Genomic DNA, 14,984 nt, shown 5'->3' on the forward strand with positions numbered 1-14,984 from the left:
AGGAAACGGCCTCCAGTTGCGCCAGGGCAGGTTTAGGACGGATATTAGGAAAATTTCCCTCGCAGAAAGGGTTACCAAACATTGGAACAGGCTGCCCGGGGAAGCGGTTGAATCGCCATCCCTGGGGGTATTTAAAAGACGGGTAGGCGTGGTGGTTTGGGTAGCGTTAGGTTAATGGTTGGACTCGATGATCTGCAAGGTCCCTGCCAACCTAGACGATTCTATGATTCTATGAAATCGGGCAAGGAAGGCAGGAGCCCAGCACGGCTGAGCAAGGACCTTCTGGTCGAGCTGAAGCGCAAGAAGGAAATGCATAGGCAGTGGAAGCAGAGACACGCATCCTGGGAAGAATATAGGCATGCTGCCCGGGTGTGTAGGGATGGGATCGGGAAAGGTAAGGCACAGCTGGAGCTGAATTTGGCAAGGGATGTGAAGAATCAGAAGAAGGGCTTCTACAGTTGCATTGGTCAGAAAAGGAAGACTAAAGAAAACCTACACCACCCCCCCTCCGATAAATAAGACAGGAGATCTAGCGCCAACCGACATGGAGAAGGCCGAGGTACTCAACGATTTTTCTCCTCCGTTTTCACTGGCAATCACTGTTCCCACAGCTCTCAAGTCCCCGAACCTCAAGGCAGGGACTGGGGGAACAAAGTCCCTCCCATCGTAGGAAACGAACCGGTTCGAGACCACCCGAGGAACCTGAACACACGCAAGTCCTGCACCTGGGGAGGAACAACCCCATGCACCAGTAGATGCCGGAGGCCGACTGGCTGGAAAGCAGCTTTGCAGAAAAGGATGTGGGGGGGGCTCCTGGCGGACACCAAGTTGAACGTGAGCCGACAACGTGCCCTTGCCGCAAAGAAGGCTAAGGATACCCTGAGCCCGATACAGAGGAAAGCAGGGGTTATGTGTGTTACGATACAGTTGTGTAGACCAATCAAATTGCTCGCTATCCCCGGGGGTGCAGGGCACCAGAGACCACCCTTGGGCAGCTTTGGGGGCGCTGCCTGTTTTTCTACGAGCCTCCTACCCAGCTTAGCGCAAATCCTATCTCGATCTGCCCCCCAGCCCTCAAGCCACCAGTGCTGAAGACACGCTTTGTATTTTATTTTGTCCCAGGAGGCGTGCAGCTTAGAAACGTCTGCAATCAAAGTGGGGCTTTCAGGGAACAATTTAGAGCGACTTCTGTTGGTTCTGCGGAGTGTTCTGAAAAGTTAAGGCCTGGCCTGCCCTGGCAAAAGCAGTCCTTTGACTGCACCAAAAAGCCACAAGCACGTTTGGGGTAGACTTGATGCGGTAATAAGTAACAACCAATAGTACTTCTAGCTACGACAGCCTCTTCTGAGACCTCGTTGCCCGCCCACAGGGTCGCAGCACTACACGGCGCGGATCCCTCCGCGGACTCGCCAACGTCTTCTCCCTCCACCCCCAGGTCGGATCCCTCCGCGCCCCGAGGGCACGCAAGCTCCCTGAGCCCCGGTAAGCACCGGGTCGACGAGGGCGGACCCGCCAAGGGGACGGGAACAAGCGAAAACGACAGACGAGACAGCCAATCGAGACGCGGGGTCGGCCGGCGGCGATCTGGCGGCCCAATGGGCGCCGCGGAGGGCCTGGCCGAGCGGAGGAAGCGCGGGGGCGACAACGGGCGTTGTCGTGGCTGACGAGCTTATTGGGGCGCGGGCCGCCTGGCCCGGTGGCGCCACTGCTGTCTTCGGAAAGATCATCGGCAAGGCGCTTCCCCGCCAACGTCGCCTACGAGGACGAGGAGGTAGCCGCGGCTTTGCTCTGTGCGCGGTTCCTCTTCCCTTCCCCCCTCCCCTCCCCTCCCCCCGCGCTCGCAGGCACCCTGAGCCGAGGACGCGGTGCCCGGGAGCGCGGCAGGGCGGGTGGAGGGACGGGGGACGGACGGGGCCTCTCTGGGTTGTGGCGCTCTCTACTGCACGATCCCTATAACATCGCGCTTCTTCGGTGCCCCCGCGGCTGCCGCGGCGCGTACTGGGTTGCTGGAGCTGGCCGGCTCGCCTCGGTTCCCAGCCTCGCCGTGCCGTGTGCGCGCGTGCGTAGAGGAGGGCCTCTGACGGTAACGCACTTGGTGGCAGCCGCAGACGTTTGCCGCGTGATATCCCTTTGGCACTGCAAGTCGTGCAAAGTTTGCTGCCGAGGGATGGGAGCGGTCCTACCTCGTGTAGGACGATAGTCTTGAAACCTTAGATTAAGCGCACGCAGTCAGTCTCCTCGGGGATTCCAGGCGCACGTATGTAAACGGTGAACGTCCGAGTAGTGACCGTAATGAGTTAGTTCCGCGCAGGAGAAATGCGGGTCTTGATGCGCCTCCTAGTAGCATTATCGAGATTTCGCAGCTCTGCTGTGCTAGGCTTTGGTGCTGAGCCCCCAAACGGGATTATTGGAGCAAAGAATTACAGCTCTTCTTATTTTTCTCCAAAAAAAAAAAAAAAGTAAATATAAAAATCTAGAAACCCGTCATCCTGCAGGCTGCCAAAGCTTCCCAGATCTTGTTTCTGTGGTGAAGTGGGACGGTGATAACAGCATGCTTGCGAGGTTCACGGATGCTGGTGCTCCACAACGTGCTAGGAACTCGAGCGAGCCGCTTAGGCCTGTGGGGGGAAGAATGCAGCCCTTGCCTACACGATGTTAACTTTCAGTTAGTACCCCGTATAATTTTGTTGTTCAAGTGCCGAAGACTAGCAGTGAGGGATGTCTTCTGCTTTTGAAGGTAGGGTTTACGTGCAATGTAGAAGACAGACTCGTACTACGCGCTTGCAGGCTTCCTGCCTGCGCTTATGCTTTTGTTCAATGCTCGAGCTCCCTGTACCATGGAAAATGAATGGCCGCTGATGTTCCACTTTGCTAAATTCTTTGCCCGTTCGGTTAAGCCGTTTGTCTCCTGCCTCTGTGTGGACCACATCGAAGAGACAAACCGCTTAGGAAGCGATCGACCCAGATTAAAACATACTGGAGGTCGCTAATCTGAAGTACTGGCCCGTCTCCTTGCCCCCGTCGTCCTGCGTGCTGAATCCCACCTCTGGAGGGGGCTCTGTAAATACGTTGCGTGTTTTTGTACAGATAGCTTTAATGTCGCGTAAGGAAAACTCAACGTTTCGGCTTGTGTTTGGGGGATCTGGTAATCTGCTTCTGTAGGAGTTCAGTGGGGCACATTGATTTGCTTAAGCCGTTATTACCTTTCTCCGAAGCCAATTACGTTTTAACTGTTTACTCTTCCTCCAGTGCCTTGCGTTCCGTGATCTTTCCCCCCAAGCTCCGACGCTTCTCCTAGTCATGCCTAAGGAGCCAGTTATCAGGTTATCTGAAGCAGAAGATTCTGGTGAATGCGTAAGTACTGTGGGAGCTTTCTGTACGCTAGACTGTACCTGTCGTTAGTTCCTCATTTACTAGACTCTTTCCCATCCCCCCTTTTCCTCTCGATAGGGCGCGGTAGGCTGTTTTGGGTTTTCTGGCGCTGTAATCTTTTGCCTCTAGCTTGTAACGGAGTTGAGCTTTTTTGACTGAAAGTAGTGACGTAAAGCAATGCTCACCCCTGGGTACGTACTTGTGGTGCAAAATGCAGTGTTGTTTTGGAGCGCAGTCTGATGCCTATTGTCACGGTTTAGAGTAAGAGTAGTAGTAGTTCTTCTAATACGGAGAAGAGGGCTTGGGGTTCTTGGCAGGTCAGGGGTGAGGAAGGGCGAAGCTGGTTGAGGGGTGCTGGGTGCTTCACTTTTAGCTATAAAAGTCAAGTTCGGAGACTTTGTAAACCCGCGCAAAAGGCAGCCTGAAGCTTATTTTCCACCCGAGTTGCTTATGTTGCCTGAAGAGGTAATGGGGGGCTTTAACCCGGAGACAAACTTAGCTTCTGTGGCTGTTTTGTAGTCCGTTACCCGTCTAGCTTGCAAGCAATTGCATAGCCCTTTTTTTGCCCCCTATAGTGTGCGTAATCGGTCTTTGTGGCTTTGCTTGGAAAATGTCAGTTGCAGGCGGACAGACAGTAATTTGAAGCGCAGTGGTTGAATTGCTAGGAATTGGCTAACTGGTTTCTCTGGGTGGCGCTCTGCTCTCATTCCTTCCCTCCCTGCCCTCTCCCCTCTTTGTGTGTGGCTTTTTATTGTAGTTATTTATGGTTTTGTGCTTCCTTCTCCAGCTGCTTGGGCATTTAATGACTGTTGGCAAGAAGCGTGCTGCTCACCTGGGCCTGGCCAATGGATTCCGGATGGTTGTGGATGAAGGGCCCGAGGGTGGGCAGCCTGTGTGTCGCGTACATCTACGTATTCTGGGTGGCCGTCAGTTGGGCTGGCCGCCTGGCTAAGATTTGTGCACCGCAAGAGTTGCTGCACGTGTACAAATCGCCGCTGAATGGATCTCGCCTGTTGCCCGTCGATCTAGCCACTGTTGATGTCGAATTTTTTGTGACGTGTGTCTGTGGAAGGTAATAAAAGCTGCGAGCAGCAGTTGCACAAATAAAGATTTAGCATGGGGATATCATCTCTGTCTTGTGCGCGTCTTACTGAGGGGAAATAGTTCTGCAAGTTAAAACGGTGTCTCCCCGGAGTGTAAGTATGTGGAGTGTTTCAGTCTGTTAGCAGCGTTCTATAGATAGACGGTGATTTGGCCAGTCATTTGAAGCGTGACGCTGGAACCGCTTAGCAGTCTCCTGCCTCTTGTAGGAAGCAAACTCTTCGCTCTTTGGGAGCGGTACGCAAACGTACATAAAGCCAGTGGAGGCTGCTGCTGCAACAACTGTAGAAAATACCGTATGTGACGCTACAGGCATGCCGTACAAGGGTGCTTTCGGCACAGTGCAATGTGTTGGAAGCATCCAACTCCCGTTGGAGCGCTTTATCAACGGCTGTGCGATGATAAGGCCCCGTTGATATCCCTTTTCTGCCGAGGAGGGATATGGTGGGAGAAAACAATCGGTCCCAATGGCAGCTGTGGTGCTTCCATAGCACAGTGGAATATCTCTTTTTGTCGATTTGGGTCAGCTGTCCTGGCTCTGTCCCCTCCCAACCTCTTGCCCACCCCCAGCTTACTGGACTGGGGGGGTGGGGGTGGTTGGAGAGACAGCCTCCATGCTGTGGGAGCGCTGCTCAGCAGTAGTGTTATGGTTTGAGAGAACCCATAACAACCTATTGTCGTTTAGACAATTATTCTATCACCCGATGACCCCTCCCCACCCGGAAAGGGGAATCGGGGAACACAAAGAAAACACAAGGGTTGAAGTATAAATAGATTTAATAGGCTAAGACTAAATAATTAACAATAATACTAAAGAACCAGTATTAATCCCGATACTGATATAAGATATACAGAAATTATACTCAGCCATCTATATCAGTAGGAAGCGGTGCACTCCCAGCAGTGGATAGCAAGTATCGGACACTGCGAGCGCAATGGCTTCAGGAGGAAGGGAAGGCCTCAGGGCTCCGGCACCGGGGCAAGGAGTTGTCTGGACCGCCGCCATCAGGGAGAGAGCGAGCTACGCAGCAAACTTTTCTAACTTATATTGGATGTGACGTTCATGGTATGAAATACTCCTGTTGGCCAGCCTGGGTCAAATGCCCAGGCCTTGCTCCTCCTTGTCCCTGCACCTGGCAAGGCTCGAAAACACTAGCCTTGAATCCCACAGAGCCTGGCTGGCTATAAAGTAAATATTTTCACAAATTCAGACACTAGAGTCTTCTAAAAGTGTAATTTTCCCCAGCATTAGAAGAAAAGATAGTCCTGTGTCTCTCAACCCAGGACAAGTAGCCAAAACCTTGGTGCGCTATCAACACCCTCCTAGCTACAACTACAAAGCACAGCACTATGAGGGCTGCTATGGGGAAAGTTACCTCCATCCCAGCCAGACCCAAACCAAAAGTACATCGCAGGGAGATGGCAAACTCCACCTTTCTTTAACAGCTATTAAAAAAAGGGAGATGGGCAGGGGAAAGCGGGGCCATCCTTCGTTGCCCTTGAACGCTGTGTTGCTGAGACATCCGAGACGCCCACTGGAAGGCGTCTTCATCTCTTCTATATCCCCAAGCGATCAGGTGAAGTTTGGTGACACGGGCGTGTAAGTAACCCGAGGACTTTGCCTTTATTTAATCTTCCCAGGGAGGAGATGGAAATGATTTGCCTGCAGTTTATGGAAACTGACATGTGGTGTTTCCTTGAAACTGCACTGGTGCAGTGTTTGCTTACTGGATGACTGAGCTAGGTAACATCCCTTGTTCCGCCTGTGTAAACTCCCCGAGGTATCTAGAAGGTGTTCCCGCTTCTGGGGGCAGGGGAGTTTTGAAGCAGCTAGGCATGGGGTGATTACCGTAGGTTTTGGAAGTCTCTGGCGCCCGGTGGGATTTATGTCTCGCCTCGCAGGCGACGCTGCCCATGCTTTGCTCCAGACCCGAGAGAGCAAAGGGTTATTGAACAGTGATCCACCGAAGAATCGTAGAATCCTAGAGCAGCCCAGGTGGGAAGGGACCTCGAAAGATCATCTGGTCGGACCTTTTGTGGCAAAGCCTCCGTCCTCTTCTTTGTAGCCACCCTTTCAGTACTGCAATACTGTGATGAGGTCCCCGTCCCCCCCCTCTCCCCGAGCCTTCTCTTTTCCAAGGGAGAAAAGACCCAACTCCTTCAGTGTTTCCTGGTAGGGGAGGTTCTCCAGCCCTTTGATCATCTTCGTGGCCCTCCTTGGGACCCTCTCCAGTCTGTCTGCACCTTTTTTTGAATTGTGGGGACAAGAACTGGACGCGGTGCTCCAGGTGCGGCCTGCGGGGGTGGCCTCCGTGAGAAGAGGCCAGGGTCTGCCCTGCGCCGGACACAGCTGGTTCCAGCCAGCTAGGCACCGGACTCGCCGCGGGCCAAAGCCGAGCAGCTCAGCGAAGCTGGTGGCGCCCCTGTGCAAACATATTTCACAGAATCACAGAATCTTCTAGGTTGGAAGGGACCTTCAAGATCATCTTGTCCAACCATCAACCTAACTGACAAAAATAAACACCCACAAAACAACAAAATGCAACACCATCACTAAACCATGTCTCCCAGCACCACGTCAACCTGTCTTTTGAACACTTCCAGGGATGGTGCTTCAACCACCTCCCTGGGCAGCCCATTCCAATGTCTGATAACCCTTTCAGTGAAAAAAAATTTCCTAATATCCAGCCTGTACCTCCCCCCGCGCAACTTGAGGCCGTTTCCTCTAGTCCTGTCGCCCGTGACTTGGGAGAAGAGACCGACCCCCGCCTCTCTACACCCTCCTTGCAGGTAGTTGTAGAGAGCAATAAGGTCTCCCCTCAGCCTCCTTTTCTCCAGGCTGAATAACCCTAGTTCCCTCAGCCTCTCCTCATAAGACTTGTGCTCCAGACCCCTCACCAGCCTTGTTGCTCTTCTCTGGACCCGCTCCAGCACCTCGATGTCTTTTTTGTGGTAGGGGGCCCAAAACTGGACACAGTACTTGAGGTGGGGCCTCACCAATGCCGAGTACAGGGGGACGATCACCTCCCGAGTCCTACTCGCCACACTGTTCCTGATACAGGCCAGGATGCTGTTGGCCGCCTTGGCCACCTGGGCACACTGCTGGCTCATGTTCAGCCGGCTGTCCACCAACACCCCCAGGTCCTTTTCTGCCGGGCAGCTCTCCAGCCACTCTTCCCCAAGCCTGTAGCGCTGCCTGGGGTCGTTGTGACCCAAGTGGAGGACCCGGCACTTCGCCTTGTTGAACCTCATCCCATTGGTCTCAGCCCATCGATCCAACCTGTCCGGATCCCTCTGCAAAGCCTTTCTACCCTCCAGCAGGTCGACACTGCCACCCAACTTAGTGTCGTCTGCGAACTTACTGAGGGTGCACTCAATCCCCTCGTCCAGATCATTGATAAAGATGTTAAAGAGAACGGGTCCCAGTACCGCGCCCTGGGGGACACCACTCGTGACCGGCCGCCAACTGGATTTAACTCCATTCACCACCACTCTCTGGGCCCGGCCCTCCAGCCAGTTTTTAACTAAGAAGGGGCAAAGCGCTGCCCGGGGCAGGTATTTCCCTGCTACCCGTGGATCCGGCAGGTGGATGTTTCCTGAAGGAAGGAACTTTGTCATCCTGTTTTCTCCCCCTGCCCTGTTGAGGAGGGGCAGTGAGAGAGCAGCTGGGCGGGCCCCTGGCAGCCGGCCAAGGTGAACCCATCACAAAGCCTGAAAGGCAGGTTCCTCCGTGTAGAAGTGAAGGGGGTTGGTGGTTTAAGGAATGATAGTGACTGGGCTAGGAACAGGACGCTTTGGAGATAGGAAAGTCGGGAAATAGCTGGGGATCCAGTCACTTTGAGGGGGGGAAATTTCAAGGGAAAAAGCCTTCTTTCTGAGCAATAAGAGGCTCTCGTGAGAAAAAGGCTCTAGTCTCCATTTTTTTTCTCACTTGGTAATAAAAGTGACGAGGAACTGGAACAGCTGTAAAGAGGTCATGGAGTAGGTGTGAGCTTGGTTAACTTGGCCAAGCCAACCACGCAAAGCGGACCCATCCACCCACATGGGAACCAGTGCCACCAGAAAAGCACGTAAGGTATTAGCAATTGGAGATTCCCTACTGAGAGGCACCGAAGCACCCGTTTGCCGTCCAGACAATTTCTCTAGAGAAGTCTGCTGCCTGCCAGGAGCTCGCATTCGTGGCATCACCGAGAGGCTGCCGAGCCTGGTGATCCCTACAGATTATCATCCGCTCCTACTATTCCGTGTAGGGTCTGACGAGGCAACTTAGAACCCTCCAAAGAGACTATGTGATGTCCCTCGGAGCGATGTTGAAAGGATCAGGAGCACAGGTGGTGGTCTCCTCTATCCTCCCAGTCAGAGGAAGGGGTCCAGGAAAGAGGAGACGAATTGAACAGGTGACTGCCTGGCTGCGTAGCTGCTGCCATACTCAAGGTTTTGGCTTCTATGATCACGGATGTACCTTTGAGAAGCCGGGTCTGTTGGGAGCTGATGGGATTCACCTGACCAAGCAGGGCAAGAGGGTCTTTGCCAACAAGCCGGCCAGACTTACAAGGAGGGCTTTAAACTAGACTCAGCGGGAGAAGGGGATGGAGTTCTGAGCAACAGGGAAGAGCCAGGGGCTGCTGATGCGTTAGGAACCAACAGGGGAACACCCGAGAAATGCCGCAAAGGAATTGGGGCTTGATCCTCCAAAAAGGTGACGCGGTCGACAGCCCAACTGAAGTGCCTCTATACCAATGCGCGCAGCACGGGCGACAAACAGGAGGAGTTGGAAGCCCCTGTGCAGAAGGAGCAGAAGGGAGCTGGCAGCTCTTTAAGCACGTTTTTTTCTTAGAGCACAAGAGCTCTGGATTCCCATGCGTAAGACATGGGAAAATAGAAATTTGTCTACCTAGACTTTAGTAAAGCCTTTGACACCGTTTCCCACAGCATCCTCCTGGAGAAACTGGCTGCCCATGGTTTGGACGGGCGTACTCCTCGCCGGGTAAAAAAACTGGCTGGATGGCCGGGCCCAAAGAGTTGTGGTGAATGGAGTTAAATCCAGTTGGCGGCCGGTCACGAGCGGTGTTCCCCAGGGCTCAGTACTGGGGCCGGTTCTGTTTAATATCTTTATCAACGACCTGGACGAGGGAATCGAGTGCACCCTCGGTAAGTTTGCAGCCGACACCAAGTTGGGCGGGAGCGTCGATCTGCTTGAGGGTAGGCTGGCTCTACAGAGGGATCTGGACAGGCTGGATCGATGGGCCGAGGCCAGCGGTATGAGGTTCAACAAGGCCAAGTGCCGGGTCCTGCACTTGGGTCACAACGACCCCAGGCAATGCTACAGGCTTGGGGAAGAGTGGCCGGAAAGCTGCCCGGCAGAAAAGGACCTGGGGGTGTTGGTGGACAGCCGGCTGAATATGAGCCAGCAGCGTGCCCAGGTGGCCAAGGCGGCCAACGGCATCCTGGCCTGTGTCAGGAATAGTGTGGTGAGCAGGACTAGGGAAGCGATCGTCCCGCTGTACTCGGCGCTGGTGAGGCCCCACTTTGAGTACTGTGTTCAGTTTTGGGCCCCTCGCTACAAGAAAGACATTGAGATTCCGGAGTGTGTCCAGAGAAGGGCAACCAAGCTGGTGAGGAGTCTAGAGCACAAGTCTTATGAGGAGGGGCTGAGGGAACTGGGGTTGTTTAGCCTGGAGAAAAGGAGGCTGAGGGGAGACCTTATCGCCCTCTACAACTACCTGCAAGGAGGCTGTAGCGAGGCAGGGGTTGGTCTCTTCTCCCAAGCAACAAGCGATAGGACAAGAGGAAACGGCCTCCAGTTGCGCCAGGGCAGGTTTAGGACGGATATTAGGAAAATTTCCCTCGCAGAAAGGGTTACCAAACATTGGAACAGGCTGCCCGGGGAAGCGGTTGAATCGCCATCCCTGGGGGTATTTAAAAGACGGGTAGGCGTGGTGGTTTGGGTAGCGTTAGGTTAATGGTTGGACTCGATGATCTGCAAGGTCCCTGCCAACCTAGACGATTCTATGATTCTATGAAATCGGGCAAGGAAGGCAGGAGCCCAGCACGGCTGAGCAAGGACCTTCTGGTCGAGCTGAAGCGCAAGAAGGAAATGCATAGGCAGTGGAAGCAGAGACACGCATCCTGGGAAGAATATAGGCATGCTGCCCGGGTGTGTAGGGATGGGATCGGGAAAGGTAAGGCACAGCTGGAGCTGAATTTGGCAAGGGATGTGAAGAATCAGAAGAAGGGCTTCTACAGTTGCGTTGGTCAGAAAAGGAAGACTAAAGAAAACCTACACCACCCCCCCTCCGATAAATAAGACAGGAGATCTAGCGCCAACCGACATGGAGAAGGCCGAGGTACTCAACGATTTTTCTCCTCCGTTTTCACTGGCAATCACTGTTCCCACAGCTCTCAAGTCCCCGAACCTCAAGGCAGGGACTGGGGGAACAAAGTCCCTCCCATCGTAGGAAACGAACCGGTTCGAGACCACCCGAGGAACCTGAACACACGCAAGTCCTGCACCTGGGGAGGAACAACCCCATGCACCAGTAGATGCCGGAGGCCGACTGGCTGGAAAGCAGCTTTGCAGAAAAGGATGTGGGGGGGGCTCCTGGCGGACACCAAGTTGAACGTGAGCCGACAACGTGCCCTTGCCGCAAAGAAGGCTAAGGATACCCTGAGCCCGATACAGAGGAAAGCAGGGGTTATGTGTGTTACGATACAGTTGTGTAGACCAATCAAATTGCTCGCTATCCCCGGGGGTGCAGGGCACCAGAGACCACCCTTGGGCAGCTTTGGGGGCGCTGCCTGTTTTTCTACGAGCCTCCTACCCAGCTTAGCGCAAATCCTATCTCGATCTGCCCCCCAGCCCTCAAGCCACCAGTGCTGAAGACACGCTTTGTATTTTATTTTGTCCCAGGAGGCGTGCAGCTTAGAAACGTCTGCAATCAAAGTGGGGCTTTCAGGGAACAATTTAGAGCGACTTCTGTTGGTTCTGCGGAGTGTTCTGAAAAGTTAAGGCCTGGCCTGCCCTGGCAAAAGCAGTCCTTTGACTGCACCAAAAAGCCACAAGCACGTTTGGGGTAGACTTGATGCGGTAATAAGTAACAACCAATAGTACTTCTAGCTACGACAGCCTCTTCTGAGACCTCGTTGCCCGCCCACAGGGTCGCAGCACTACACGGCGCGGATCCCTCCGCGGACTCGCCAACGTCTTCTCCCTCCACCCCCAGGTCGGATCCCTCCGCGCCCCGAGGGCACGCAAGCTCCCTGAGCCCCGGTAAGCACCGGGTCGACGAGGGCGGACCCGCCAAGGGGACGGGAACAAGCGAAAACGACAGACGAGACAGCCAATCGAGACGCGGGGTCGGCCGGCGGCGATCTGGCGGCCCAATGGGCGCCGCGGAGGGCCTGGCCGAGCGGAGGAAGCGCGGGGGCGACAACGGGCGTTGTCGTGGCTGACGAGCTTATTGGGGCGCGGGCCGCCTGGCCCGGTGGCGCCACTGCTGTCTTCGGAAAGATCATCGGCAAGGCGCTTCCCCGCCAACGTCGCCTACGAGGACGAGGAGGTAGCCGCGGCTTTGCTCTGTGCGCGGTTCCTCTTCCCTTCCCCCCTCCCCTCCCCTCCCCCGCGCTCGCAGGCACCCTGAGCCGAGGACGCGGTGCCCGGGAGCGCGGCAGGGCGGGTGGAGGGACGGGGGACGGACGGGGCCTCTCTGGGTTGTGGCGCTCTCTACTGCACGATCCCTATAACATCGCGCTTCTTCGGTGCCCCCGCGGCTGCCGCGGCGCGTACTGGGTTGCTGGAGCTGGCCGGCTCGCCTCGGTTCCCAGCCTCGCCGTGCCGTGTGCGCGCGTGCGTAGAGGAGGGCCTCTGACGGTAACGCACTTGGTGGCAGCCGCAGACGTTTGCCGCGTGATATCCCTTTGGCACTGCAAGTCGTGCAAAGTTTGCTGCCGAGGGATGGGAGCGGTCCTACCTCGTGTAGGACGATAGTCTTGAAACCTTAGATTAAGCGCACGCAGTCAGTCTCCTCGGGGATTCCAGGCGCACGTATGTAAACGGTGAACGTCCGAGTAGTGACCGTAATGAGTTAGTTCCGCGCAGGAGAAATGCGGGTCTTGATGCGCCTCCTAGTAGCATTATCGAGATTTCGCAGCTCTGCTGTGCTAGGCTTTGGTGCTGAGCCCCCAAACGGGATTATTGGAGCAAAGAATTACAGCTCTTCTTATTTTTCTCCAAAAAAAAAAAAAAAAAGTAAATATAAAAATCTAGAAACCCGTCATCCTGCAGGCTGCCAAAGCTTCCCAGATCTTGTTTCTGTGGTGAAGTGGGACGGTGATAACAGCATGCTTGCGAGGTTCACGGATGCTGGTGCTCCACAACGTGCTAGGAACTCGAGCGAGCCGCTTAGGCCTGTGGGGGGAAGAATGCAGCCCTTGCCTACACGATGTTAACTTTCAGTTAGTACCCCGTATAATTTTGTTGTTCAAGTGCCGAAGACTAGCAGTGAGGGATGTCTTCTGCTTTTGAAGGTAGGGTTTACGTGCAATGTAGAAGACAGACTCGTACTACGCGCTTGCAGGCTTTCTGCCTGCGCTTATGCTTTTGTTCAATGCTCGAGCTCCCTGTACCATGGAAAATGAATGGCCGCTGATGTTCCACTTTGCTAAATTCTTTGCCCGTTCGGTTAAGCCGTTTGTCTCCTGCCTCTGTGTGGACCACATCGAAGAGACAAACCGCTTAGGAAGCGATCGACCCAGATTAAAACATACTGGAGGTCGCTAATCTGAAGTACTGGCCCGTCTCCTTGCCCCCGTCGTCCTGCGTGCTGAATCCCACCTCTGGAGGGGGCTCTGTAAATACGTTGCGTGTTTTTGTACAGATAGCTTTAATGTCGCGTAAGGAAAACTCAACGTTTCGGCTTGTGTTTGGGGGATCTGGTAATCTGCTTCTGTAGGAGTTCAGTGGGGCACATTGATTTGCTTAAGCCGTTATTACCTTTCTCCGAAGCCAATTACGTTTTAACTGTTTACTCTTCCTCCAGTGCCTTGCGTTCCGTGATCTTTCCCCCCAAGCTCCGACGCTTCTCCTAGTCATGCCTAAGGAGCCAGTTATCAGGTTATCTGAAGCAGAAGATTCTGGTGAATGTGTAAGTACTGTGGGAGCTTTCTGTACGCTAGACTGTACCTGTCGTTAGTTCCTCATTTACTAGACTCTTTCCCATCCCCCCTTTTCCTCTCGATAGGGCGCGGTAGGCTGTTTTGGGTTTTCTGGCGCTGTAATCTTTTGCCTCTAGCTTGTAACGGAGTTGAGCTTTTTTGACTGAAAGTAGTGACGTAAAGCAATGCTCACCCCTGGGTACGTACTTGTGGTGCAAAATGCAGTGTTGTTTTGGAGCGCAGTCTGATGCCTATTGTCACGGTTTAGAGTAAGAGTAGTAGTAGTTCTTCTAATACGGAGAAGAGGGCTTGGGGTTCTTGGCAGGTCAGGGGTGAGGAAGGGCGAAGCTGGTTGAGGGGTGCTGGGTGCTTCACTTTTAGCTATAAAAGTCAAGTTCGGAGACTTTGTAAACCCACGCAAAAGGCAGCCTGAAGCTTATTTTCCACCCGAGTTGCTTATGTTGCCTGAAGAGGTAATGGGGGGCTTTAACCCGGAGACAAACAGCTTCTGTGGCTGTTTTGTAGTCCGTTACCCGTCTAGCTTGCAAGCAATTGCATAGCCCTTTTTTTGCCCCCTATAGTGTGCGTAATCGGTCTTTGTGGCTTTGCTTGGAAAATGTCAGTTGCAGGCGGACAGACAGTAATTTGAAGCGCAGTGGTTGAATTGCTAGGAATTGGCTAACTGGTTTCTCTGGGTGGCGCTCTGCTCTCATTCCTTCCCTCCCTGCCCTCTCCCCTCTTTGTGTGTGGCTTTTTATTGTAGTTATTTATGGTTTTGTGCTTCCTTCTCCAGCTGCTTGGGCATTTAATGACTGTTGGCAAGAAGCGTGCTGCTCACCTGGGCCTGGCCAATGGATTCCGGATGGTTGTGGATGAAGGGCCCGAGGGTGGGCAGCCTGTGTGTCGTGTACATCTACGTATTCTGGGTGGCCGTCAGTTGGGCTGGCCGCCTGGCTAAGATTTGTGCACCGCAAGAGTTGCTGCACGTGTACAAATCGCCGCTGAATGGATCTCGCCTGTTGCCCGTCGATCTAGCCACTGTTGATGTCGAATTTTTTGTGACGTGTGTCTGTGGAAGGTAATAAAAGCTGCGAGCAGCAGTTGCACAAATAAAGATTTAGCATGGGGATATCATCTCTGTCTTGTGCGCGTCTTACTGAGGGGAAATAGTTCTGCAAGTTAAAACGGTGTCTCCCCGGAGTGTAAGTATGTGGAGTGTTTCAGTCTGTTAGCAGCGTTCTATAGATAGACGGTGATTTGGCCAGTCATTTGAAGCGTGACGCTGGAACCGCTTAGCAGTCTCCTGCCTCTTGTAGGAAGCAAACTCTTCGCTCTTTGGGAGCGGTACGCAAACGTAC

At 53.9% G+C, this 14,984-nt stretch overlaps 3 protein-coding genes across 3 annotated transcripts in view; 2 read left to right on the forward strand and 1 right to left on the reverse strand.

Moving 5' to 3' along the window:
* Window positions 1-14,984, reverse strand: part of LOC141476793 (junction-mediating and -regulatory protein-like) — a 221,418-nt gene that overhangs the window by 173,116 nt on the left and 33,318 nt on the right. The window lies entirely within an intron of this gene.
* LOC141476728 (adenosine 5'-monophosphoramidase HINT1-like) lies at window positions 545-4,499 on the forward strand. The gene is given in 6 exon segments (XM_074165535.1): window positions 545-559; window positions 1,370-1,482; window positions 1,518-1,740; window positions 1,742-1,771; window positions 3,250-3,354; window positions 4,160-4,499. Coding segments are annotated over 6 exon segments (651 nt in total). The 3' UTR covers window positions 4,325-4,499.
* LOC141476729 (adenosine 5'-monophosphoramidase HINT1-like) lies at window positions 10,806-14,584 on the forward strand. The gene is given in 6 exon segments (XM_074165536.1): window positions 10,806-10,820; window positions 11,631-11,743; window positions 11,779-12,001; window positions 12,003-12,032; window positions 13,512-13,616; window positions 14,420-14,584. Coding segments are annotated over 6 exon segments (651 nt in total).

Source organism: Numenius arquata, chromosome W, assembly GCF_964106895.1.
Source record: "Numenius arquata chromosome W, bNumArq3.hap1.1, whole genome shotgun sequence".
Lineage (NCBI taxonomy): Eukaryota > Metazoa > Chordata > Aves > Charadriiformes > Scolopacidae > Numenius > Numenius arquata.